Here is a 27,380-nt window from a genome sequence, read left to right as displayed (position 1 = left end):
CTCGTCTGCCGGGCTTTTATTATGTACAAGTTCAAATGCCACACAATCCACAAACAATAAAAGATTCACATATGAGGTAAATTCCAGGTTGGTCATCTGTTTTGTTTTAAAACCACATAAAAATCTTTATAACACGGTATGTACAGTTCGATACAGTGCAAGCCAGTCGTATGAGTGTGCAAAGAAGTTTAAAATTATTCTTGTGCGTGATGAGAAACCCTAAAACTAGATTTGTGGAACTGAAAGTGCAGACAGACACGCAAACATGTGTCCATACATGTTCCAGAGTACAAAGGACTGAAGGAATATTACATCCACAAACCCATTTTTTATTTTTTTTAAGTTTAATTTAGATTAAGTCTGCTTGCTATATTCTGCTTAATTACCTTTATTATTAGTTAAATTTAAAACCTGAAATATATTACATATACATGTCTGGTGTTATGGTGGACTGTTTCATTTTTGCCATCTGCAGGCTTTAAACTTTGCAGGCTATAAAAAGTAACTCCATACTCTGAGGAAAACAGCAGCTGCAGTCATAAGGTGGCAAAAATTACGACTGTGGCGCATATTCACAGGATCATGGCGCGAGAGTGGGCTGAGCTCATTTCAACTCTGGCCTCACTTGTTTTCTCCACGAAAAGGAAACTACAAAACTTTACAGACAGCTATACAAAGCCGCAGGTGGTGGAGTGTTCGATCATAAAAGTATAAATTCAGTGTAAGGCGGAGACAGGTTTCTATGTTGACACAAAACTCCACGTCCAACTGTGTCAGGCTGTCAGATCCGGAGGCTGGAGCGTCTTCATCAGTTTTTGAGCGACGGGTAGGAACTCCAACTCCCAGCATGCCCTGTGGAAGTCCCTCAAGTCCTCATTATCTATCCACTTAAGAGCCTCGTCTTTATCTGAGGAATTTGTAAAGACATAAGTGGACAGGGCATGAGAGGGGAAGGTGTGTACCTCTCCTTTCTCCCTGAGGCCCACTGGCATGTGAGACATATTAAGAATTTCTCATAACACCAACCTAAGTATACAGTGAGGATCTCCCGCAGCGATTCTCTCTCCTCGGTGTCAAACGGCTTCTCTGAGCTGCCACCAGTCAGGTTCCACATGGCCTGGCAAATCTGGCCCGCTAGCTGCCAGTCACCTGGTCCAAAGTCTCTCAGACAGTCCACCAGCCTGATCACACACACAAAGATACGCACGTTCACACACAGACACACATCATATGACTTTTACTAAGCGGATTCACATGACCTTTGGGTTTGTGAACTCCACTTCACTGGCCCTTTATCTAAAAAGAGGACAGAGGGTGGATTTAAAGGGAAAATTCTGCTCGCTTTTGGAAGTGAGAAGAACTGCACTGCAGCCTCAAAATCATACAAATTTACACATCTGTAATGTTTGGATAAATGTGTGAACAAATAGCATGAAGGCTGAGATAATTACAGTTGTTTGTCAGAACAAAGACCAGACACACCCCACCCCCCTGCAAAAAAACAAAAAAAAAAAAACAAACCCAAAGAGGACGCAATCTGTGCCAGAAACCTATTTTCTTTGAAGAAAAATATAAATTTATTGCAGAGACTGTTTTGGTGCAACTCACTGTGAGCTGGGAAACACTCCTCTGACTCTGCCTAAAGGTAATATGTACATAACCTCAAATAAAACCACAATTGAAATTGATGGATTTGATTGATCCTCCAGCTTCATATTTACCATACAGACATAAAGTTCTTCTTAAATAAGTCTCTGTAAGAAAGATCATTTCCCCCAGTGCTGAGACTTTGTGTAACAAACATCCCTCTTCTTTTATGTTTGCTTTTGGAATTAACAGGTAATCTGCCCACCCAGTGCGGCACGCTGAATGCAATAATTAACACAACGTAAACAATGAGTTTAGTAATTTACACTGATGAGCGCCGCTGCCTCATGCATAATCTCCATGTGCTTTCATCCTTACTTGGCAGGAGCCCCCTCCACTGTGAGACAGACCCTGCTGGGAGGATCCAGAGCCAGGTTGGTGAGGACCCCGCAGGCTGAGAAACACACCTCGTTGCTCTTTGAGTCGAGCAGTGTTACCACAAACCGGTGCACTGAGGAGGGAGAGAGACAGTGAGTGAGGGAGTGCACCAAGACAAAGCGGGCCAAAGATAAGACAGCTGCTATCACCAGAGTCAGCGGGCATGTTTATACTGACTGTAGCTGGCCTTGCAGATAAGTGTAGCCTAAACATGACATAATAGTATACAGAGGTGGGTCCTGCATTGGGTTTTCTGTGGCTGATGTGTGCCTGAGTGATAAGGAGCATTTTCCTGCAGTAAAATTAGGCTCGCTGCCTCTGCTCTATCTGTGGGCATTATGGAGAAACGCAAACAAACTGCATTTTCATGCACCTTTGTTTTGCATGATGAAATCCCGCACGTCCTTGTACCGCGTCAGGTTTCCATAGACGCGGGTAGCCTCGAGCATGGCGTCCATACTAGAGCTGAGCAGCAACTTCAACACCACTGAAGAGCAGAGAAAAGGCGAGAGCTGGAACTTTAAAAAAAAAAAAAGAAATATCACATTTTTATCTTTTCTTTCTTGGCTCGTTTTTCTCACGCTTTGCAATGTGGAGCCGATTGAGTCTGATGGCTGAAGCCTCTTCCTGGTAGAAAGACAGGTTGTTGATGGCGGCGGCCACATTGACCAGCAACTCCTCGCTCTCCTGCACAGTCCTGAGCTCTGTGGCACAAACAAATACAAAAAGACACACAAAAAATCAGCGTTAACACTGAATTACTTTGTGCATCTGCCATTAGAAACACACCTTCATGCCCCTGAAGCTTGCTGTTTATTTATTGTGTGGACAAACTCCAAGCTGAATCCAGCAACAGCCACACCATGGCCTATGTAAAGTGAATGGGACTCCATGGAAATACATAATAGAATCTTATCAATTTCCACAATTTAAATATGAAAAACACATGCAGAAATAAAGTGACCAGCCTGCGAGTTCAGCCTTTGGCTCCACCGCACTAATGTGACGGTGACATTATGATAAAAATAGCTGCTATCTGTGGTTAATTTTGGCCTGCTACACTTGGTTTGATTATGAGCTCGCACACAAAGGTCAAAGTGACACAGCGCCACCAGCCATGACACCGCAGGCACCCTGAAAACAAAGTCTGCCCCCGATATAGCAGCAGATGTCTTGTGCTCGGTCATAAATCATGAATATTGCAGTTGCACTGTCAACTGGCGCCTGCGTCACACAGAATTTGGTTTCTGGTTGTGACTGGAAGCGCCGCTTTGTTCCCTCAAAAGCCTTTAATGTCGAGCAGCGCGGCCAATCACGATCTTTATCAAAACAGGACATCAGTCAGCCGAAACTGCTATTTCATTTTCAGATCAGATTTTGTTTACCGTCTCCCCTTCTCAGTAATTTCTTGTTTCTGTCTTCAGTCACTTTGCTCCCACCTTGTTTACTTCCCTCAATCTAATAATGCTTGCCCTTTTTCACAAGTTTGACCTATGTTTTGTTTATCAGAATTTAACTGTGTAGGAGGCAGGCAGCAGAAAAATACAGAGTTTCACGCCCACCTGTGTATCAGTTCAACCTGTCCTGAAACTTTGAAACCACAGGGGAGATATTCACACGCGCAAACCGAGTCGGCTGTGAGATGTCACAGAACATCCTGCTCATGCAGTGAAGCGCTTCGTTCTGTCAGCCTTAAAAAAAAAAAAAAAACAGGTAAACCGAAAGAGGATGTGCTGTGTATCGAACAGAAAGTACTGTCAGGAAACTGAATGATGGAATGAATAGAGATGTGGGGAGTGTGTTTTCGTGTTTTTGACAAAAGTCGTGTCTTGTTCCCAGCATGAGAGAAGTGGCTGTGTACCTCGCGGGTTCTTACAGTGCACTAAACCACTATATTAAAACTCCAGATCAGAACTCCAGGTGTTTACATGCTGCTGTCTTTGCATAACATGAACAAAAGGGCAAATGTTAACCCTGGTACTAACTGCATCCTCGTCTTTAACCTAATAAATATAGATGAGCTGCTTCTTCCGTCTGCTCACCGAGGGTCTCCATCAGAAGCCGAATGCAGGCTGTGTCTGCGGCCAGCGGTGGACCCACAGCAGGGTGGATGCACATATTCGCCAGCACCCTGACCAGCTTGACCAGAACGTCATCAGCCTCCTGTGCCCTTACAGGAGGAGAGGCTCCTTTCTGCATGGGTGTGTGAGGTGGCCTGTCCTTTCGCTGGTAGATTGTGTACAGCCGGAGGAGCTCACGCATGCAGCCGTCGCACTGAAAGAGCTGCTGCCGGGGCTCATCGCTTTTGGCCGTGAGATTCCCGAGGGTGAAGAGGAGGCGCACAATGAGGTCCTGTGAATGAGAGGAGATCGGTCGTCAATTCCCTGTTAAATATCAGTTTTCAGCTTCTGATTCATTAGCCGTTTGATTTTTCATGTTTAGTCAGCTAATATCATTGCCTGTTTATTTTTTAGAGACCATCAGGATCAGTTTAAATGTCTGAACCAAAGACATTCAGATAGAAGATGAGACTTTTTTTTTATCTGTAAGTGACACTAAATGTTTGGCTTTTTTTTTTGATTAAGGCCATTAATCTTTATTCTAACCAACTGATTCTTTATTAACAGTGTTTAAGCAATAGTACTTTTATATTCAACTATCCTGAGCAGAAGAAGGGTGACTGTACGTGACACTACCTACAGGACAGAGAGCCTGTCCTGTCAAGCAGCACCAATACCCGTGTCATTCAGAGTTTAGCGTTGTGTACATTGGTTTGACTGCAGTTACACAATATTTTGTCAATGAGTTACTGCAGACTCTCGGAAAACAACTACGTCACACCCTACAGCAGGTGAGAGCGCACTCGTGTCTCCCATTAATGTGTACGGACACTGATATGAAGACGGTACAAACTGTCCTCGGATGTTTATTACATGTCTTGCTATCCAGTGTGTTTATGCGTGTGTATATTTGTAGCTGTGGGTGTCAGTTTGTTCCAAATAAAATGAAGAGCACTTGTGAGTTGAGTCTGATTGCAAAAGTCCTACATTCATCTTCCATCTCTGTATCCCCTCTTCTTCTGTGTCTATTCAATCTTTCCTTCTTTTCCTCCATTTTCATCCCTTTGCACTTACTCATCTGGCTGATTAAATGTCAAAACAAACACACAGCAGAAGAGAAATGCTTATAGTAATAAATGATTCACCAGTAAAAGTGCATAAGCAACTTAGCATGAAAACACACACGCTTAGGGTTGTTACCCCCCACCCCCCACCCCCCCCCCCCCCCCCAAAAAAAGGTCTCAAGTACACACAAAAACACAGAGGAGGCTTGTGGACTCACCTGTTTTTGGTGATGTTTGTTCAACAGTTCTAAAAATAGCAGGTAGCAGTTGGGGATCTGAGCCAGCGCGAGGCGGCACTCAGAGTATGAAGAAAGTTTACTGAGGGAGAGAGGGGACAACAAGTACCAGTGACCACTCAGCTCACTGCCCTGCTAGGGTGACTAAATATGGTCACATTAAATCAATGTGGCAAATGGATAACTAGATCTGAGATGAGTATTTTCATTATCATGGGAAAACATATTTAAACATTGTTTTTCTTTATTTCCTTCTTTTCTTTTTTTTTTTGTTCTTATTACATGTCGATGAGTAAATTGATGGGGCTGGAGTGTCAGACAGAGAAAGATGGAGACTCAAAGTGTGTGTGTTTGGTTCAGTTGGGTGTCAGTATGAAGATCAGGGAATACTGAGCCACATGGCTCTTTAAAAGGTCAGCAGAACATCCCAGAGCATTTAGTCTAAAGTAGATTTTCAGTCACCATCATATACAGTGTCTAAATACTCACTGGTCACTTTATTAGGTACACTTCGTGAGTTCAAGACTGGACCCCAGAACTGTCTTAATTCTTCATGGCATACATTCAACAAGGTGCTGGAAACATTGCTCAGAGATTTTCATCCATGTTGACCCGATCATCACACAGTTGCTGCAGATTTCTCAGCTGCACATCCATGATGAGGATCTCCCAAATCGAGACTCACCTGACCAGGCCACCTTTGATCAGTCCCTCATTGTTCAGTTTGGTGAACACGTGTGAATTGTAGCACTCAAAGTCACTTGAATCACCTTTCTTCTCCATTCTGATGCTCAGTTTGAATTTCACCAAGTAGTCTTGACCATATCGACATCCCTAAATGCATTTACTTCCCACCATGTGACTGGCTGTTTAGACATTTGCATTAACAAGCAGCTGAACAGGTATATTTAACAAAGTGGCCAGTGAGTGTAACTTCACCTATGAGAATCAGCTGTCCTAAAAATCTACATACTTTGCTGAGTTTATATCTCTGTGGATACATTAAGCATGGTTTGGGTGAGCAGGTTCGCATAGCACCTGGTGCATCACATTTTGTTCTGTAGTTTTGAAGAATTAAACATTAAAAAAAAAAAAATTAAAAAAATCATTACTCATTGTAGACTCAGAGCATACTCTGATCGGCCACAGCTTTGAAACAACTCACAGGTGAAGAAGTGAACAACACTGATCATTAGATAACAGTGCAATCTTCTGCTAGGAAACTTCCATTCCTGTCATGAACGTTGATGTTACTTTGTCATGTAACACCCAGCTGAATGATGTGGCAGACAAAGAACGCCCTGACAGGCCAGACCTGTTTTGGCTGCAGGTGGTTTTAATATTTTGGCTATTCGCAGTACTGCACAGTTAAAATTCTGATAAGTGAAAGCAAAAACATTAAACATAACAGAGTAACTGTTTTGCATAGGTATAGTTAGATGTCTAACCATCTCTTGTTTTAGAGATCTAGCTTCATGCAAAATTATGGAAGAGAATAAAAGAACAGAGGGAATCTAACAGGGACAGTACCTGTAAATTCTGGAAATGTTTGTGCAGACATCCTGGTCTTCACGGTGTTGCTGCAGCACTAGGCAAAGCGCCGGTAGTATGGAGAATGAAACAAACAGTGGACGGGAATCAGACAGATCGGCAAGGTTCCTCAGGGTCACTGTCAGCTACAGGGGCGAGAGAGAAAAGAGTCCAGTGTGGGTTAGCAAAGAAAACATACGCCTAGTACATTAATGGATTGTATTAAGGCCAGAGCTTATGCTGCTGGCCTGTTCAGGATAGTGTACAGCACAGCAACCGGAAACTGCCCACAGCTGATCAGGATATGTCCTTCAGTGCACACACTGAACAAATATACAGGAAAATATCTCTGTAAAATATCTCTAAACTTAGAAACATCCCATCTCAGAGTGATGCTGAAAAACTAGTTTGCGCATTCATCAGCTTCAACGCTGGAGTACTGTAACTGATTATTATGATGTCGTTCTAAAGGTTCCCTGAAAAAGTTAACCTAAAAGAATTTAAAATCCTTCACCTCACATACAATGTCTTGAGTAATCAGGCTCCATCATAGTGCAATATTAGCTTAATAGAGCCCTTTGCTCTCTGACTGCAGGCTTACTTGTGGTTCCTAGAATTTCTAAAATTAGAATGGGAGGCAGAGCCTTCAGCTTTCAGCCCCCTCTTCTGTGGAACCAGCTCCCAGTTTGGATTCTAGAGACAGACACCCTCTCGATTTTTAAGATTAGACTCAAAACTTCCCTTTTTTATATAGTACAGTTAAGGCTGGATAAGGTGACCCTGAACCACCCCTTAGATTTGCTGCTTTAGGCTCAGACTGCTGTGATGCACTGAGCACTTCTTCTCCACTCACCTCTTTTCACCCCCCCCCCCCCCCCCCCCCCCCCCCCCCCCCCCCCCCCCCCCAGTCATGGCAGATGGCTGCCCCTCCCTGAACCTGGTTCTGCTGGTTTCGTCCTGTTAAAAGGGAGTTTTTTCCTTCCCACCATTGCTTGCTCACAGGGGGTTGTTGGATTTCTGGGGTTTTCTCCAGTCTTTACAGTATAAAGCACCTTGAGGTGACGGTTGCTGTGATTTGGCGCTATACAAATAAACCTGAATTGAACTGCCTAAACAAATCATTATATGACAAGAGAGAACACACAGCAGCACTGAAACTTCCCCGAAAGTCATCGTGCGCTTATTTCACCTTCACCAATGAGTCATCTTAGACACGAAATCAAGCACGGCTTCAAGGTGTTTGCTTGGGGCAGTTTCTGTGGTTGGCAGCAGTAATTTTCAGCGCAGTGAAGCTGGGTTTTAGTTGTCCAGCACAGGATATTATTCTCATGGAGAAACTTAACGACAAGACATGAACAAAAGCATTTTTGTATAGTGGTGGAAAAATCTGCATCAGTCAAAAAAAAAAAACTGCTTAATTCCTGACATAGATTGATATCTTGGTTTCAAGAAGAAATCAACACGAAACATTAAAAAAATAATAATATAAAAAAAAAATAATACAACTGCTTTGAATTGGTACCTGTACAAGGATATGGCCTGCTATGGCGAGGTTGGTATCTTCTACTACGCAGAGTTTCTGGATGAGTTTCTGGGCCACTCCAATGCAATTTTTGTCCAGCAAGAGTCTGAGGATTGCAGCGTTTCCAGAGAGAAACTTCAAAGCGCCAACACAGTACAGCAGCGCTTCTCCAGACGCAGACAGATCCTCACTGGTCAGCACGCTCAGCAATGAGTCTAGATACAGGAAACATCTGTTGTTACCGTCCATATGGGGAAGCATGTATACGATTGACACAAAATAGAATCAGACAGATAAAAATGAACCTATAAGCAACTATATTTCAGACCAAAGTCACAGAATAGATAACCACTATGTTATCTACTGTGTCATCCTGACCGATGATGGAGTTGTTCTGGAAGAGGATGTCGTTGTGTTCGCCGCGGCTGATCTGGAAGATGAGTTTACAGATGTTGAGCAGGTTGTTTCCACTGACACACAGCTGGTGAGAAAAATACAAAAAAAAAAAAAACGACATAAATTTTGTATAAAATAGTGGGGACAAGTGACAGACATGCTGACATGACACGCATATGCACAAAGACATACACACACACACACACACACACCCCTGCAAACTCACAGATGACTCACAGCAAGGCACAGCTGGGCAATGCGCACGTTGAGCTGGGCAGAGTTGAGGTCAATGAGGCGGAACAGTGTTCGAAGTATCTCTGACCTCCTCTTACAGCGCCGGCCGAGCATGTCCGCTTCTGCCAAGGTGCCGTGGAGACGGTCACACAAATCACACAGGCGGCCAACCGAGCCCTCGGAACCGCCTTGCAGAGCGCACACATAAAAAATAAAAAAATGATGTAAAGTTTAGGACAACATGTGCAAAAGTCACAATGAGAGCAAACACGCATCTGTATTGTGTGCATGTTTTGGCCTGTTTGTATCTGTAAATTACAAAGGCTCTACTGTATGTGTGTGTGCTTGCGAATCAATAATCCTTTGGTCAGCAGAAACATTTTCCTTCCTCTTCTCAGAAGCAGCTTTGAATTTCTTTGGTAAAATGCAGGGGAACAATTCCGCAACAGGCAGCTGCGCTCTTTAGCGGAGGAAGAGAAAGGGTGGAGTTTTTCCTTGTTTTCGAGGCAAAATAAATATTTTCCCAGCATAAATAGCAGCGCCTGGCCATTTCTAAAAAAGGTCGGACCAAGTCTGACACTCAGCATTTCACTGCAGTGTCTCTCTGAATCTGAAAGGTGTTTTATGCATGAACCAGAAGGCCTTTGGTACAATAAATATTTAATATTTATCTTTCAAATGAATTTTCCATTAAATTTGTAGAATGTTGAAATATTTACAGCCATAGATTTCATTTCATGGCTGCCAGACTGCAGTTTGAGGCAGGACAATTCTGTCAAGCTGCCAAGCATAACACTATCTTGTTTGTCTTTCTTTGGCAGCTAAAATGATGGTGCTTTTTCATTTTGTGAGACTTTATGCACGACTATCTGCCAGTACTGAAAAATCTGTTTTTCAGGCTGCTGGCTGTAAATTAAAAGTATTCTTGAAGCACAGGAAATAGGTATGAATAAGAGAAGCTTAGCACTAATAAAATTATATATATATACATATAAAAAAAAGAAGTGCCTCAACCACAATCCAAATGATTGGATTTAAAGACATTCACGCCCAAAGGGAACAACATATTATTTTGATCATTTGAATGTTATATATTTGGACCATATTTCGGGGCTTTCCTGATTACATGGCCTGCAGTACCTGCAGCCACTTTCTCTAGTTTTTGAAGAAGAGGAGCAACCACATTAATCCACACCAGTGACCCTGCATCCTCCTCTCTGTTTCTCTTGTTGTCTCCATGCTCCGGCTCTGAAATGCGCAGAGAGAATTGCAGTTAGCCAATTATCACCTCAGAAAACAAAAGCGACAACCACAGTTCACAAGTTCACAGTCTTAAAATATAACAGCAGGAAGTTTGATGCCACAGTGAAAAGGTCACCATCCACAGCTTGACTTCCTCTGATTTGTTTCTATGCTGATGTGAAATAGCCTGCATGTAGGCATGTGAGTTTGTACATGTTAACTTGTGTAATCTCTCGCACACCGTGCCCCCTCCCCCCCGTTTTTTTTTTTTTTTTGCTGAATATTTGCATACCCCCTTGCTTGGTGTGATACAGGAAGCCGTGGTTTGCACGAACCGAAGCTCTCTCAGCTATTGGCTGGCTGCCTGTCTTGGTAAAACTTGCAACCCATAGCAACAACACCCCAATCAAAGTTTATTTCTGTTGCACGTGAAACATCTCTAGACTCAACAGTAAACAGTGAGATTTCATATTTAGATCTGTTCATACTAATTTTGCTCTAAGTCATGCCTGAGTGGAAGCAAATACATTTCTACTTTTGCATGTTGCGCAAAATGTACTATTTGTGTTTATCAATATGCACAACACTGTAAAAGATGAGACAGTGAGCTTCACTTAGTGCGTATGGGCAAACCTGTTGCGCAATCTCTTTTGTGGTCTGTGGGTCTTATTCCTGAGTCCACATCAGTCTGTAACGTTCTGAAAAGCACACAAAGAGTCTGGTTATATTAGTTTTACAGATATACATATTTAGCTAGAAGAAAGTGGCTCTAGGTCTTCTGGCTCTTAAAAACCAAAATATATATATATTTTTTACAAATGACCATTAAAAGTTGCTGACTTTATACCCCCCAAAAAAACACTTCAGGCCTGTTTTCATCAGCAGACACTAGGTGTCACTGTTGCAGCAGAGGTTGAGGTGTGTGCGGACCCACTACTACTTCCTAGTATCTCAGCGTCTGTGCATGCACATTTGCACGCATGCACATATGTGTATGTATCTGCAAGTTTCTGTGTGACCACTTTTACATTTTATTTTCGTGTGTTTCTGGGAGTGTGCTGCTTTGCAGGGCGCACAACTGCAACAGACAGGACCAACAGACAGGAACTAAGATCTCAGCTTTGTGGGCAGTCTGGTTAAAGGTGTTCATGCTTTGTCACTATGAGCTGTCTCCACAGCGTTACCAGCTCTGTGCAATAACCGTAATGTGCTCCCGAAAACACACCCAAGTGTCATGCTGCGCTATGTGTTGCGGCTCGCCCCTGCATGTCACTGTTAGATCTGAATGTCTGCATTTAAACTCTGCACTGGTCCACCCACACTCAAAGAAAACGACTCAATCCTCCAGTATATTCTGCACCACATGACAGGTGGCGTTTCTTATGAGCAATTACTACCAGCTGAGAAAATCCTAATGACTTTCTGTAACTGTAAGATTTACTGCAAAAAGCAAGCAAAGAGTGAATCTTTAAATACATGAAAAGGTGTAATCACTCCTGTAAAAGAGAAACCTTTTAATGAGGCTTTGGTGATATAACAGAATGTATTATTTCTTTGACCTTTTACACACAAGTGACAGATATGAGATAGAAGTGACTGCAATAATAATAATAAAGTATGATAATAATGATAATAAATGATAATAAAGCACACTTTCACTTTAGCGATTGTTAAAATTTGGCACACAGGGCATATGAAGTAGGGACTGCTGGCTGAGGTATGCTGCAGTGAATGTCAGGGGGCTTTAGCTCTGTATGATAGGATTAAGAGCCTGATAATAAGGCCTCTTTGTGTGATTCGACATTCTCTGAGACATGACCTCATCCCTGTCTTAGGCCTGGCCAGTGCACTGCAGTCGCAATACACGCTGCTGCCAGCCTTGCCCAGATGGGCACCCAAATCTAATAGAGAGCCATTTGGAGCTATAGAGCTCTGGCTTATTGGAGAAAAAGAACCTAGTGGATGTCTAATCTCCCCTATCTTTATATCTCATCCAACTCATCATATTAATCTGTCAAGCTGTGTCCATTTCCACTTGCAGTTAGTGTGCTTCTGCTTTGGCTCTCAGTGATTTTCACTGTTCTCTTCTGTCTAATGTCTCTTTTGTATAGTTCATTGCAACACTAAAGAACTGTGCTTTAAAAACTCTGACCTAGCACGAATCAAAAAGGGGGAAGTCTTTGAGCCTGTTCGGTGCAATAATAACGTGACCGTGGTCTGCTCACTTGGGACTTCTCTTTGTCAGCAACAAGTTATACAAACATAGCGTGTTAACTTGGTATTAGGTAGGAGGTGGAGCTCGGGGCCATGGCCCAGATTTCCTGTAAAAGTGTTTTATGGTATGCTCGCCCCCCTACAGCAGCCCCAACTGCCCCACCCAATCGATGGGCAAATGGATTGTAACGACAGCCCCTGACCTCACGGTCAGAGTTATGCTCCTCGTGCTGACACATAGCTGATGAGGTCAGCAGAAAAAAGGAGAGCTTTTAGCCTCTCTGCACTATGGAAATGTAAAAGCTGACAATTGCTAGTAATGACAGATAGAGACAATTTCACTGGGAACCAAGAAGCTGGGCTTGACCGAGATACAGTGTACAGTGATGTATATGAGAGTTTAAAAGGGGTCAAGTGCCTGAAGTTGCAGAATCTGTTCTATTTGTTAGTGACACCACTGCTGGTCTAACAGACTTCAGCTATTCAGCTACAGTATATGAACAATATTTGGCTGTGGGTCAAGTAGACTATAGTTTTTAAAGCCTTTTGCTTTGAAAAATGTTCATGAGTAGTGTAGTGGCGATTAAAGGAATACTCTATTTTTTTTACTGTACATAATACATCTCATTTACACTGAGCTACAAATGGAAAACAGGAACGCCCAAAGATATTATAAGAAAGACAGGCAACAAAGCAGGAAGGAGATGAAGAATATGACAAAAAGGCAAAAAAAAAATGAGAGGTGCAATCAGCTTGATGTAGCTATGGCTACCCCTGTGACCCCATGTCAGTAAATCTTAAACTCATTGTCGAACTGTCATTATGGTCAAAAGGCGGGCGCATGGGAGGGTGGAAGGGCGGTGAGCGAGGGACATACTGTATCTTGCAAGTCAAACAGCAGGATAGAAAGTGTACCTTTCACTGGCTGCTCTGCGTAGGCCGGGTTTGACAGGACCACTGTGAACTGCGGTGTGGTCTGTCCTGGAAAGTTGCTTAGTTGACAGCTGCTTTTGTCCTGGGCCTGCATTCAGTCTCTCTTTCACTAAACACGTGGAATAAATGTGGCAAGGTGTTATTTATAGCAATCTTTCTACTTCTTTCACTAAGCAAAAGCGCAAGTACCTGTTCATGCACATTAACATAGTGTATGTATACAGTAAAGGCATACAGATAAAGGACTCAGTCAGACTCCCTTATCTATTTTATTGCTCTAAATAGCTGAGTAGTTTTGTGGGGAAAGGTTTGAGAGACAGTAGTCATTTTCCACTGTATGTTATGCTTTTTACCAAGCCCCACCACAGAGAATGTAAATCAGGTAAAATGTCAGCATGTGAATGGCTCCATTCATTTCCCTTTGAGAAAACTGCTTCAGCATTCATGTCTGTGGAGAACATTTACAGCGATACAGCAAAATGAATGATGCGCTGTTTTCTTGATTTATCTCGTACATATTAAACAGCTCCTAATAAACTGGGTTATTAGCATTTGAGAGTAAACACAGCATGAATGCTCTTTTTTTTTTTTTTTCTTTTACTGTCATCTCTTCTACTGTAAGTTGAGCTACATTTGCATCTTTTCCCCTTCTTTACCATTTGGGTGTCCTTCTATAGGTGGTAACCTGGTGAGAGATCCAGTTCTGAGGAGGCGTGCTCGTGCCCCTGCCGGCCCCCTCTTCACTTCCACTGGGCCAGCAGGGGGTTTGGGAAAGGCTTTGAATGGATCCTCAACATTACAGGGGACTGGAAACTTTGGCTTCTGGCAAAGCACAATCATTAAGCAGTATTATTTATTTTCAGTATTATTTGAGACATCAGTACTTTTATAAACAGAGAATTTTCCTTGCATTTATTCCTGCTTTTACATTTGTCTTTTAAAACATAAATGCTAATACTTATCTAGTGCACAGAGGTGTATAGTCCCATTATCCCATTTACTGCTTTGCTCCAAGATTACATGTTTAATTATCATGATAATCCACTGATGATTGGAAGTGTATATACTGAAAATATCACCTTATTATGGGATAATTTGTCTTCTTAAACTACAATGCAGAGTGTGTGTTTATGTGTGAGATTAATGTACATGGTCCAGAGGAGAGAGGCGAGTCCCTGAACCTGGCCTGGAGTCTGAAGCATCAAAATTTTGAGCGTGAAGGCTGCAGAGTAAAAAACAAACAGCCGATTACTTTCACACATTATTAGATCCACAGTTCATCTTAGATCTTAACAGACAAGTGGCATTTGTGACTAACCTAAAAGCAGAAGGTGGCCTGTTGTCACATTGTACACGAACAGAGGCGCTCCCAAAAAGTTTTCTATGTCCATCTCTGGGAGTAAATGGTCGGTGGGTGGACTGAACTCGCAGGGACTGTCTGATCTCACTGACTATCTCTGTGCACGTTTTCCTAGTGTTGCGCTGGGGCATAAAGGGGCTGCAGATCTCATGTTTTGGATCTGTAGAGGCCATGTAGGCCTAAGTGATGTGTTAAAAAAGTCCGCAGATGACTTCAGCGGTTTAATGTCATTATATGCGTAGGTACAGGGTGTATCACTGATGGGAAACCTAGAAAACAGAATATTACTTGAAGACAAAATGGGGAATGGGTGTGAAAGGTGCCTTAAAAGAAGCAATAACACAATACAAAATCACGGCACTGAAATAAAGTTGTTAAAGTGCCTTAAGTAAAAGTATGGCACCAAAATGTGCTTAAAACATCAACAGTAAAAGCAGTCATTACGGCAGCACGGGGATCCTGTCCTTACTGGATTATAGATGCTACAAATTAAACTGCCTGTAATTTTATAAATGAACTGGTTAATTGGTAGGTTTATATAAAGATCACAAAAAAATTAATGATTTACATTAAAACTGATTAAAGTTGATAAACCGAAATTGCTTTTTAATTTCATCAGCAGTCCAAAATGTAAACTATTCACTCACGTATTAAAAATTAAATGTCAAGAAGAAAATATTAAGCTCTTAAGAGAAGCCAATTGCATACCTGTCAAGTTTTGTATTTAAAAATACGTGAAATTTTCCGCCACTGAAAATAGAAGTTGCTATATGACATAATACTTTTTCTAGACCCACATTACATAGATCAATTTTGTCCTATATTGTTTAATGTTAGAATATCAAATTTAACGAAAACACTTGTGGGGTGAGACTGCTAGCTACATTCAACCCTCCTCCTTTATCTGGGCCACTGTTGCCAACTTGTGTTGTGTCGCTGTTGCCTGTCTCAAAGGTTGATAAAGGCCGAAGCGAGGACCGGGGATGGGAGCGGAGGGAGCGGGTAGGCAGGCTCGGTTTTTAAGCGAGGTTCGGGGGTTGGAGGTAGGGTTTGCGTGTTTGCGTTCACCCACACATTCATGCATGCACTTTTTTCTACATCTAAGTGCTCTCTATCTAACAGTCGCACACACATTCACACTGCGACAAATACATCGGGAGCAACTTGGGGTTCAATAATCTTTCCCAAAGATACTTTGGCATGCAGAGTGAAGCAGCCAGAAATCGAACCATCAATCTTCCAATCAGTAGATAACCTGCTCTAACTCCTGAGCCACAGCCACCCCAAAAGCCAAAACTAAGCAGCAATGATGATGGAATTGCAATTTATAAGGTTAAAACAGAGCTTGAAAGTCAGTATTTGGTTTGACCAGCTTTATTTTTCTTTATATTACAGAGAAATGAAAGAGAAAATACAGAGAAAACCCAACAATTGAAACGACCCCCTATGAGCAAGCACTTTGCGACAGTGGGGAGGAACAACTCCCTTTAAACAGGAAGAAACCTCCAACAGAACCAGGCTCAGGGAGGGGCAGTCATCCTCTGCGACTGGTTGGGGTTCATGTTGGTCACTTTCTCTTCTGGTGCTGGAGCCTCTCTCTCACTACCTCCTCCTCTGCTGTGTCTGGTCTACTAAAATCTCTTGGGCCACTGGCCTAATACATGAGGCCCAGTGGCCCCTATATCATATTATATTATATTATCCCGAATAGACATATTATATATATGTCTATTGATAGCCTTCATTGCTGCTACTCATTTGAAGACCTGCAAAATTTGCAAGGACTCAAATCTTCTTCTTCTTCTTCTTCTTCTTCTTCTTCTTCTTCTTCTTCTTCTTCTTCTTCTTCTTCTTCTTCTTCTTCTTCCCAGATCCTCCAGCTTGATGGTTGTCAAGTTCTGGAGGTGCTCCCTCAAAATGTTCACCACTGCTTCTCTCAGTGTGACTCAAGACGTTTGAGCGAGTCCCTGGATCAGAGTTTGCAAGCCCGATTCTGTTGCTTGTGTGTGCTTCATTGTCCTCCTCCTCTCTGGATCGTTTGGTGGATCCACTAGGCAACATTTCGTCTGTGACCTGTTGGTTGATGTCCTCGGGATCATCAACATGAGGAAAGTCTGTGCCGTCAGTGTCACTATCAGCAAACTCACACTATCTGAATCTTTTGTTTTCTTGAGGTCCTTCATCATCCGACTCTCTCGACCTCTTTCTGGATACACCAGGCAAAGGATCCTCTTCTGGTATGTTCTGGTGGACATCTGCAGCTTCTTCAACTGCCTCATAAGCATTATCATTGTTGATTCCACCAGCAACAACGTTATCATCATTTACTCTATTCGGGTCAGCAGGGTCATTAAAGACCTCATCAGCAATGCCGGCAACAACAGCAATATTATCATTATTTTCTCTATTCGGGTCAACACGGTCATTGTTTCTTTCATCAGCAATGCTGGCAACACCAGCATTATCATTATTTTGCCTGTGGACAACCACATTGAGATTGTTGAGGATGGCGATGATATTTTGGAGATGGTTGCTATCCCCAGCATGGCCCTGCATAGCTAGCAGATTTAGACGGTTTTCAAGGAAGGCCAGCCTCTCCAAGAGTGGGGCTGCAAAATTTGGAAATTCATCTCCTCTGTCACTCATTTTGGATGAAATGATCTTAAAACTGTTAATACACTGTGTGTTTGGGGTTCTGGTGCAGATTCGTGCTTGTTAAAGACTCTGTGACTCTTAATTCTTCGTGTCTTTAGGCTCCTACTTATAGGTTCTGCTGATGATGACTCAAAGGATCAATCAGGGGTCTCAACTTTGATGTCAAAAACATGATAATTTGGCCCTTTAAGTTACTTTTTTGACATTTCGCTTTCCCTCGCTGATTGGTTTAGTGCCACGCAACCGAGGTCCAGTTGGAACTGCCACCCAGGCTACTGCAGGTGGCAGTTCTCGCGAGGATAGTGAAAGATTCATAATTATTATATTAAAATACGGGAAATTTACGGGAAAATAATAATATTGCATGATGGCGGGACAGAGGGGTAAAATACGGGAGTTTCCCGGCCAAAACGGGAGACTTGACAGGTATGCAACTGTAAGCCAGTTTCTCAGACAAGCTGTAATTTCTAATGAATTTATGTTGCTCAACTAATCTACCGACCAGCTGAAACTGGATTATTATTACTGATGCATCTTCTACTACTACTACTATTATAAGGCAGTCTAATGATTAACAATTCATCACACTTTATTTGACAGTTCATTTTTCATGTAAAATCTCTAACTGTAACGTACCTCATAACTATAGCCAGCAGATTAATTGCCAAGAAAAGCACAAAATATGCTGAGGTGAGTTTCGGTGAAGTGACTGTAAACGGCTGCATTAAAGGTAAGTAATATGGTAAAGAAGATATACCAAGCATACAGCGCTATCGCAAATTGGCCCAGGCAGGTAATGAACCATATAAGTTAAAGCTAAATTTCCTTAACCTTATCGTTAGCTCAGAAGAAACTCGTCTGCGCGGTCACGCTCCGTCTCCATGGCGACACACTGCCGCTATGGTAGCTTGGACAACAAACCCTAGAAACGAAATAACCATAGCATTCATCAAAGAAGGCTAAACTATTAATTTGTCTCCGTTACAGCAGAAGCACTGACTTCAGTTATTTAGTAAGTGCACCAAACTTTGATATGACCAAACGGAGCGGTTTTGAGGAACAGGAAGCATTTGCAGAAACCGAGGTTTGAATGAAAACCTGAACACTAAGTGAACGGTTATTGAAGAAAGCTAGAACACTTACCTTAGACCCCTTCAAGGTCCTCTTTGGGTAATAGTCGGGACAAACATCAGGACAGCGCTTAAAGTGGGCTTCCACGGCCAAAAGAGAAATCCGATGATACCTGAAACTTGCTGAAAACTCTTCTGAGCGTGCAGCAAGCTAGCCCGATGACATCACGTGCACGAGCTTCTGTGGATCTCTCTCGCGCCACGGTGTTGCGCATGCGCCTGTAATGAAGGAAACTGAAGCAAGCGCGCTTCACTCAGAAATGTGAGGATATTAATTAAATACATTACTCGTTACTCGTTTTGCTAACTTAAAACGTGCGTCTAATTGCACTAATTGACAAATGTAGTCAACAATTAATCAACTAATCACAGAGGAAACTTAAAAATAATCTAAAGTATTTTGTGCTTGTGCAGGTGTCGCAGCTGGGAAAGCTCTGTGGAAGCAGGCCCGGGTTCTGGATCGAAGACCTGCACATTTTTGTATGTATTTTCAGTTTATTTTAGTTGCTATAATGAGTGCATTAAAATACAGAAACACACAAATGAAAAGTGACTTATCTTTGAGGTTTTCTAGGTAAATACAGCATGATATTGACACACACTGTAACTATAATTGAAAGCTTACGCTTTAACTAATATAATTTGGCCACTTTGAATAAAAATACGCTTAATATTGCTCATTATTCTAAATAGCACTGGCGTCTATTATTATTTTTAATTAATTCTACAATGAACATTTTCAGTCCTTGACTAATCCCCCCAAAAAAGCCATGCAAGATGATGATTTTATTTTACTTTATTTTTTTTTTACCATTTAACTGTATTAAAATGTTAATTAGTGTATTATGGTCTACCCAAAATTCTGCTCTATAAAAACACTGATTAGTCTTTTTAGAGCCATATCGCTTACCCACCACATATCTAGTTACCACAGACCAATATATTGAGACTTTGACTGGATATTTGTTTCTTTGCACTGCAAACATTTATTTTTATAACAGCACGTGACTGGATATTATTATACAGATGTTTTTTTATGAGTAGCTGACTCTCCAAGTTACAGAAACCTGTTCAGTTTTGCTACATATGTTCTTTGTGTAGCCATCATTTCATAAAGCTGGCCCACAAATGTCACAAATAAGCACAGGATAGAAGAACCCTTACATGACAAATCAATAACAGCTTGAGGCCTAGTTTGAGTAATCTGGTCTGCACTCTAAAGAAGATTTCAGATAGCGAAGCATAGCAATTACAAACAAACACCATGAGATATGAAGCACAGCTGTACTGTGTATCTTCATTTCCACTAATGATGGTTTATTAGGTTCTCTGATCACTATTTAGATACATCCAATGACTGTAGTTCTGCCGTTATTGTGGCCAAGCTGTAGTAGAGGCTAGTGGTTATAGCTTTAGTCTATTTCCACATCTCACTCGTGTTAAAGCCACACAGGTCAGCTAAAATCCTGTAAACCAGATGCCTTGTTCTCTCAACATATTGTTCTCAGCGATGCAGAGCGACAGCAGTATGTGCAAAATGAGAACAGTTTGTGTCGTACAGGAAATGTCATTTTATTTGTATTATTTTTTATTTATTACAAAGTTTGATCCCAGAAAAAAAAATGCTTGAAAACACACACAAAGAAAAAAGACTGGCTCATTAAAGAATAAATTACTGTCTTATATTAGCAATAACAAATTCTGTTCTCCTGCAGTGTGCAAAAGTTAAAATGTTCACTTCCAGCTCAGTTTGATTAGTTTTAAAGTCAACGAGATCTTCAGATTCTTCCGCCATTTTGTAGTTACAGAAAGTGTGACGTTTCAAAAAAAAAAAAAAAAATGAGTGGAGCTAAAATGGCCGCAGACTTACGCGGTGTTCATCAGGGAGAGTTTCACTCACAGTTGTGGTCCACTGCAAGTTGGTCTTTGATGTTGGTCCCCGGGTACACCATAAGAGACCAGTAGCTGGCCGCCCTCCTGACACACACTGGAGTTGTACAGGGGGAAAAAGACCTCCACCCTTTACTCCCTCAGTCCATTCGAATTAGCCAGGCTATCCCCGCTCTCTCCAAGCTTCATTTACTGCAAACCAAGCAGAGTGGAAGAAGGATTTGATCAATATTCATAGCAAAATTCAAAGTTCAGGAGGAGTACGTGGTTTCGAAGTTCATTCATTCAACTCGTGCTTCACTCTGGGTCTCTTTAACCCGTCTAGATGGGCTGACCACTTTAAACACCAATCAGGTCCGCCTGGATTTTCACATTCATCCACTCGTAAACCTTTTCCCCCTGGCTTTTTATTTTTTACACAGTGAAATATACATCTGAACAATCTTGTGAGTCCCTGGTTGGATTTAAATAGCCTTACATGCTTCAGTCTCTTGGATACAGTGAAAATCATTGGCCAGGAGTGCATGCTGTGCATGCCCAATCACAGGGCATCACCAAGGAGCCTGCCAGCCAATGGGAGGAGGAAGATGGTCTCTGTGATTTCATTGTCACTAAGAGAGGGGGTGAACATGCTGCCAGGACAGTTGGCGCAAACATGCTAAGCAGTGGACTCTATTATATTCAGAGTGTATATGTCTGAGGGAACCTGTGGAGCCAGATCAAGAGTGTTGCCAGGAGAGAAGAGCACAGGGCGGGACTAAAGATGAAGCTCCCCTCACCAGGAGCTACACAGTCCCTACACAGTGCAAATGAACTCATAGTACACCCACGTCACTGTTATCGGTGCCGCTCACGTCAGGAATGAATGGCCTGATTTGTGGGAGCCGTCGTCCTGCTTGAAAGTGGCGTGTCTCCTTGGCAACCGGCTCCGTCTCTGTCTAGAAGCTTAGACTGACAGAAAGCACTTAGCTCTCAGGACAGGAGCTTCTTTACCCTCTATACAGCTGCCATTCATCCAGCTGTCTTCATCCTTTTCCTTTCACATATTTAACCCACAAATAGTTTCTTTTTTCTCTCCTTCAACACCAATATTTTTCATACTCCACTTTAAATACATGCTTTTCAACATGGCATGTTGCATTTTACTGCATGTTGTTTATTTACGTGTACAATAAATAAACCTTTAATTTCCTCAATTTCCTTTTGTACGTCATTAAAAAAATTATTATATTTATTAACTTGGTCAAAGTTACAACTGATGTCATCAGATTTTGTCCAATAACAGGCCGAACTTCTTAACTACTCATTTATCATAAAAGACAGTTGAGAAGCTGATTTCAAAATGACCTGTGTCTGTTCAGTTGTGCAGCGTAAAGTAACACACATTTCAGCTGCATTCACAATACCATTTGGTTATTTATAAACAGGAGTAATCATTTTAATTGGCTCCTAAGTCCACATGCAGTGCTTAACCTGTTCTATTAAGTTGCGCTCCATTTTCTGAATATTTTCTTACTTTAAGACTAGTTTTTTAGTCTGTTTTATTTGCTGTTTAATTACCTACGTCACCACAGAAACACAGGCCTAGGTTTTAAGCATATATAGTAAAAAAAGATAGATGCAGCGTCCAGGTCCACAAGGCGAAGCCAACGTGGAAGTGCATTAAACCCTACATTCTTCTTAATGGTCAGCAGGGGGCGATACCTGTGGTTGATATGGAAGTCTATTGGCTCTCTTGCTCTTTTACCTCAGTAAACACTTTCGTGGTAACTTTATGGGCTTAATTGCTAGTTTATATCATATTAATAAAACATTAAAGTTATTTTATAAATTGTGGCCATTATTTGAGCCAGAAAGGAGTGCCAAACCAGGGTTTGCTCGTGACACAGCTAGTGAATGACAAAGCATTAGCCAATGAGCATGCAGTTTCACAGTCAGAGCCACCCTCACTCCTCATGTGGTGTTTCACAACACCAAGATGGCCACCGTGAAAACGCTCAGCTTCAAACACAATTTCAAAAACCACCAGATGGTGTCATGGCGGCTATGTCCATCTTTTATACTGTATATTGTTCTAAGCACTAGTGGCAAAACTTGCTCACCTTCTCTTACCTCCTTCTTTCTTTTTTAATATCTGCAATTCTTATAACTTTTACGTCAGTTTTTCTAGCAGTTACCCAAATATCCCGCTGAGCAATGCTTTTATGAGGCAGCAGGTTCCCTTTAAGAACATGTCAGGAATCAGCAGTGAGTTATTGTTTGGCTTTGTTTGTAGTTATCAGCTTCCTTGTTGCTGACAGACTTAATAACTGTGCTCTGACATTCTTGACTTTTGAGCACCATTGCCTGTAAAAGATTCAAGGTTTGTCTTTTTTGTCCAAAGTCATAAAATCTGTGATAAAACAGGCTGTTTGAAGGAAGAGTGTATTTTGCACATTTTATAGAAAGAAACATTTCCTTCTTGTTAGCAAGACTTTTTTTTTTCACTTGATCAGTGTTTTTCATTTTATTAATGAAGCAAACCGTGTATAGTTTCACATACTTTATGAGGCTGAGCCGTCTTTCCGCACTCTCCAGTCTGAAGCTGAAGTGGGCAGAGAGCCAAACACTCCTGCTGTCCGTTAGGACCCTGTACGCAGACATTCAAATACAGCAGACATGCTGGGCAGACAGTTGCTGTCTTATCACTCATCTCTCTCTGTGTGCATGGAAACTAAAATCTCACATGCACACGCTTGCATTATGCATACACAAGCTGTAGAGTAGCCTCACCCGGGCACTGATGTTTTGAATGCTCGAGATATTTTGGAGGACAGCTGACCTTATCGTGACTACACCTACTAGCTTTTACACCACTGGCATCAGATAATAAGATATATACCACTCTAAAATCTGTCAACTAGCTTTACTCTGTCCAAAGGTACATCCAAAGTGCACTAATTTTCATTAATTTGTTTAATAAGTACCCAAATCATGCTAAGCTGTGTTGCATGCAGTAGATTCATATTTATCATACAGATAAGCAAGTGCTTCAGATCTTCTCATCTAACTGACAAAGACAAGAGGAGGTTTACCTTTGAGGAGTACAGGTTTATAAAGGCCCAGAGAGGAACTAGCTTTTGTTTCCCCTCAGATTACCATCACCCAGACAAATCCCAGTGAGGCATATCTGTCTCATTTAGTATGCTAATCAAAATGCGGGCAGCTCAGCTCTACCTTGATGGAGTTTATATCTGGTTCTATGAATAGATATGCGGCTGAGTGCTGACCTGCCTCTGTGGTTCACAGTGTTCCTCCCCTGCACCGGTCCTCGCAGCACTTTTCACCAAGGCCATCTGACCACACATGAAGATTCTCAAGCGCACACACTCACTGACTCACTTGAACTCGGCAGGCTTTTTTTTTTTTTTCCATTATTTAGCTCCCTCTCTTGTGATTAGGTTTAAAAAAGAAGAAAAAAAATTTATTCAGTTTAAAAAGTAAGCATCAGGATGTGTGTTTGGCAGTCCTGTAATAGGCTTTTCACAACAAGTACACACTGAGACTGGTGAAGGCCATCGGCGCCTGCTTCGGTCCTTTTTCAGTCTTTGGTGTGCTTATCAGGGTCATATCTTTGAATGTTACAGTGTGTGTCTTTTTGTGTGCGTACTACAATAACTAACCTTGTCCTTTTACTTGAAAGCCTTTTGCTAATTTGTGTTACACAACCAATGGTGCAATTATGCTCTTTTATGAGGGGTAAGGGAAAGAAGAAATGGCATGTCAGCTTTTAAAGTTCCATTGCCACTTGTATCATACAAAGAATGTTTCTGGTCTGCCGTTTTTGTGCTCATCTTTTCTTACTCATAAATTGCTTGAGTGCCTTTAACTGAGATGAAGTCTTAGTTGTCCTTTATTTTTGTCCCGCTTATATTCTGTTTGAGATCCTAGAGACTCTGAACCTTCTTAAACGCTAGAAGAAACGTACTGAATATTATTTTCAGACTTTATGGATTATAGTAATAAATGTGATATAATGACATGTTTCAGAAGCCAGCTACAAAAACAAATCCTTTTCACGGGTGCAAATTATAGCTAAATACCATCGACTTCTATTTGCTGTGTATCTGTTTACCTCAGACCTGCCCCTCCTTAACTCCAAATAAGTTTGTTTGGTTTTCTATTAATAGCATTTAACAATTTGTTTCAAGAAACAGGGAGATGAGCCTCTCCAGGGTTTACCCAACCTATTAAATGTTGCATAATATAAAGTTGTTAGCTCAACACTGGATCATGTGCACCCTGTATAAAATATCTAAAATTAATTATTCCCATTTGCATTTGGTCATTTCTGTATTTTGTTGCCTTCATCAGATTTTCTGCTTATATGTTGTAATGATTTTTTTTTTTTTATGTTCAGACATGTGAAAAAAAGTTTTCACAGGCGTGGACGTCCCATTAAATTCACCTCAAGGTCTGACCGTGTAATCCTCAGAGAGGAGAATGGGTTATTCTGTACGAATCTACTAGGTAAAAGACCAGATTCTCTGTTTTAGCTTAAAGCTGCTGTTGATTTCTAACAATCAGGAATCCTGGCCAGCTGCCTTTGATTCATCAAAGGTCTTCCCAAATGTGCCATGCTTTTATACTTAATCCATCTCTCTTCCTCTTTCATAAAGAATCAAAAGAAGAAGCTTATTTGGAAAGGACAGTACATACAGTACTTACAAACCGTAAACAAGAAAGGGAACTGTTACAGGATGTTACAGGACTCTCGCGTGTTTGTTCTTTACAACTGGATTTGTGAAATGTTTTGGAAAAATTTTAGGCCAAAGGTACATTAGTGACTTGAGGGCAACGATGAGACAAATCTCAATAAAGAATAGTTTTTCAAAGTGTGTTGTGGCATATTGACAGGAGTGTCTAACATTATTTGTCTTTTTTTTTTCATTATAGCATGGAAAAACATCCCCTTCGACTGCTGTTGCTCTTGCAGATACACACAAAAAAAGCTGACCGATGTGGAAAATAAAACTGGAAAAAATACAGTTGCTCATACTGAGCATTCCCTCCTAAACCACATGTTGACCCAAAACCCCATTTTTAAACTAAAAGTAAACATCTACTGAACACTGTAAACAAAATCTAAAATAGTAAGAAAAAGAAACCCACCAGTAAGACCTGCTGTGTGTACTGCATGCCATTTTGCCATTTTATGGAGCTCTAAAGTAACCTTCACTGTATTAACTGCTACACAATATATCAATTAGGGCTCCTCGTATGTCAGACCCCCTCCCCCAGATTCTTTGCTCTACTATAAGGATCATCCATCCCTCTTGGGGGTGATATATCTGCTAGTGAGTAACCACACCATCATAGCTGGCTATCTTATAGTATTACAGTAAAACCATCTTTCATCCTAGCCCCTCCTAGTTTTTCCCTGCTGTATTTTGGGCTTTTCTAAATCTGTGGCCATGAACCCCTCTGAAACTGCAAAGCAAGTTACCAAATTGTAAGTGTATCTTAATTAAAGTCAGTATTTAGCAGCATTCATTTAAAAGAAATATAATACACACATAAACAAAGCACAGATGTGCATGTGCAGGCTCTCATGCAAAGGTGGTTCTGCAAGTCAGACTTTTCCTGTACATGAATTTCCACACACATGCACACACAAGCCTATAAACGCCCAGATGTACATGTCAGAGCCTGCACACAGACTCATAAACACAAACACATGTGCATGTTGCCATACGTATCATGAGAACGAAAATGCAAACAGACATGCGATGGACGTGAACTGAGATGCAAGATGAATTTAGAATGAAGGTAATTAGGGATCAGTTTTCAAAGCATCTCCTCCTTTTCCACTTACTGATGAGAACCAGGCAGCACCTGCTTTATCTGTGTTGTATTAAAGTCTGATTTCTCTTAATGATAAACAGGAACCTTCAGTGTGAGAAGTGTGTCACAGTGGACGCTGACTTCACCTCTCAATAAGCTCATTCTTTACGGGAGATTAGCTCCTCTTTGTCTCACTAGCCAGCACACCATCAACACCATTACTTAACGTACTGAGGAAACTGGGATGGATAAAGGCAGGGAAAAAAGGAGAGAGGGAGTAATGAAGCTATATATGCTTTCCCTGGTGGTCTTAATGGTGAGTGCTGGCTGTAATTCACAGCAGTGTGCGCACACACAGACACACACAAGACCAAATATATGCACGCTCATATATGCCTGTGCACATACACAGAATATAATGCTTTTATTTTTCTGGTTGTCTTTGTGTGTTTCCTACCCTCCATTTAGGCCAGAGAAGATATATAGATGTGTGAAACAGTGACCTTGACATTGTGGATATCTGTGCTGGGTGGGGGTGGGTGAGGGTCTGACCCGATTCACCCACATATTAATCATTGTTATGGTACAGCATGCCATTGATTTTCAGAGCAAGCGCACAAAGGTGCTGTAAAAATTACCTTGTTTGATTACAGATGAGTTTCATGAGATTTTTTATTTCAGTGTTATTTTTATGAAAATGAAGCACTTACATTCTACAATTAACTTGATTTCAAATACCTTCAGAAAATGTGAGGTGCATATGTATAGACAGTATGATCTGTTTCTGTATCCGAGATAATTTGCTGTCAAGGTACCATCATATACATTGCAGGTTCATGTTTTTCTACTCAATGATTACAAAGTGCCCAGGTCCTGTGGCTGCAAAACAAGCCCAAATCATCACCCCTCCACCACCGTGCCTCACATGATGTGTTTGTGCTGATCAGCAGTGTTTGGTTTTCAGCAAATATGGCCAAACATCTCCACTTTGGACTCATCTGTCCAAAGGACATTGTTCCAGAAAGCTTGTGGTATGTCCAAATACAGCTTTGCAAAACTAAGCCAT

The 27,380-nt window shown here is 41.5% G+C and overlaps 1 protein-coding gene across 3 annotated transcripts; it reads right to left on the bottom strand.

The window, feature by feature from the left end:
• Window positions 1–3: 3 nt before the first annotated feature.
• armc2 (armadillo repeat containing 2) lies at window positions 4–19,051 on the bottom strand. Of its 3 annotated transcripts, XM_030721094.1 has the most exons (19): window positions 18,615–19,051; window positions 18,303–18,393; window positions 14,775–15,085; window positions 14,606–14,678; window positions 14,113–14,278; window positions 13,439–13,565; window positions 10,943–11,007; window positions 10,208–10,315; window positions 9,071–9,255; window positions 8,816–8,918; window positions 8,438–8,652; window positions 6,916–7,061; window positions 5,368–5,467; window positions 4,068–4,377; window positions 2,607–2,729; window positions 2,399–2,512; window positions 1,966–2,098; window positions 1,027–1,181; window positions 4–907 (listed from the first exon to the last, which is right to left on the bottom strand). In XM_030721094.1, exons 3-19 carry the CDS (start codon window positions 14,987–14,989, stop codon window positions 774–776), a joined length of 2,472 nt encoding a protein of 823 aa, XP_030576954.1. In that variant the 5' UTR covers window positions 14,990–15,085; window positions 18,303–18,393; window positions 18,615–19,051; the 3' UTR covers window positions 4–773. The 3 variants fall into 3 exon arrangements, with proteins under 3 accessions (XP_030576954.1, XP_030576955.1, XP_030576952.1); XM_030721095.1 differs by lacking the exon at window positions 18,303–18,393 and having other exon boundaries at window positions 14,775–15,103; XM_030721092.1 differs by lacking the exon at window positions 18,303–18,393.
• Between the last annotated feature and the right edge of the window lie 8,329 nt (window positions 19,052–27,380).

The sequence above is a fragment of the Archocentrus centrarchus genome, chromosome 24, assembly GCF_007364275.1.
Source record: "Archocentrus centrarchus isolate MPI-CPG fArcCen1 chromosome 24, fArcCen1, whole genome shotgun sequence".
Lineage (NCBI taxonomy): Eukaryota > Metazoa > Chordata > Actinopteri > Cichliformes > Cichlidae > Archocentrus > Archocentrus centrarchus.
Note: the sequence above shows the minus strand (reverse complement) of the source record. Positions and strands in the feature narration are given on the sequence as shown.

Coding starts and splice junctions, on each gene's coding strand:
- armc2 (XM_030721094.1), bottom strand. CDS start 14,989: ATGGCCTCTACAGATCCAAAACATGAGATCTGCAGCCCCTTTATGCCC. Junction 2,730..4,067: donor GCTTCTGATGGAGACCCTCG/GTGAGCAGACGG, acceptor TTTGTGCCACAG/AGCTCAGGACTGTGCAGGAG. Junction 2,099..2,398: donor TTTCATCATGCAAAACAAAG/GTGCATGAAAAT, acceptor CTCCCTCCTCAG/TGCACCGGTTTGTGGTAACA.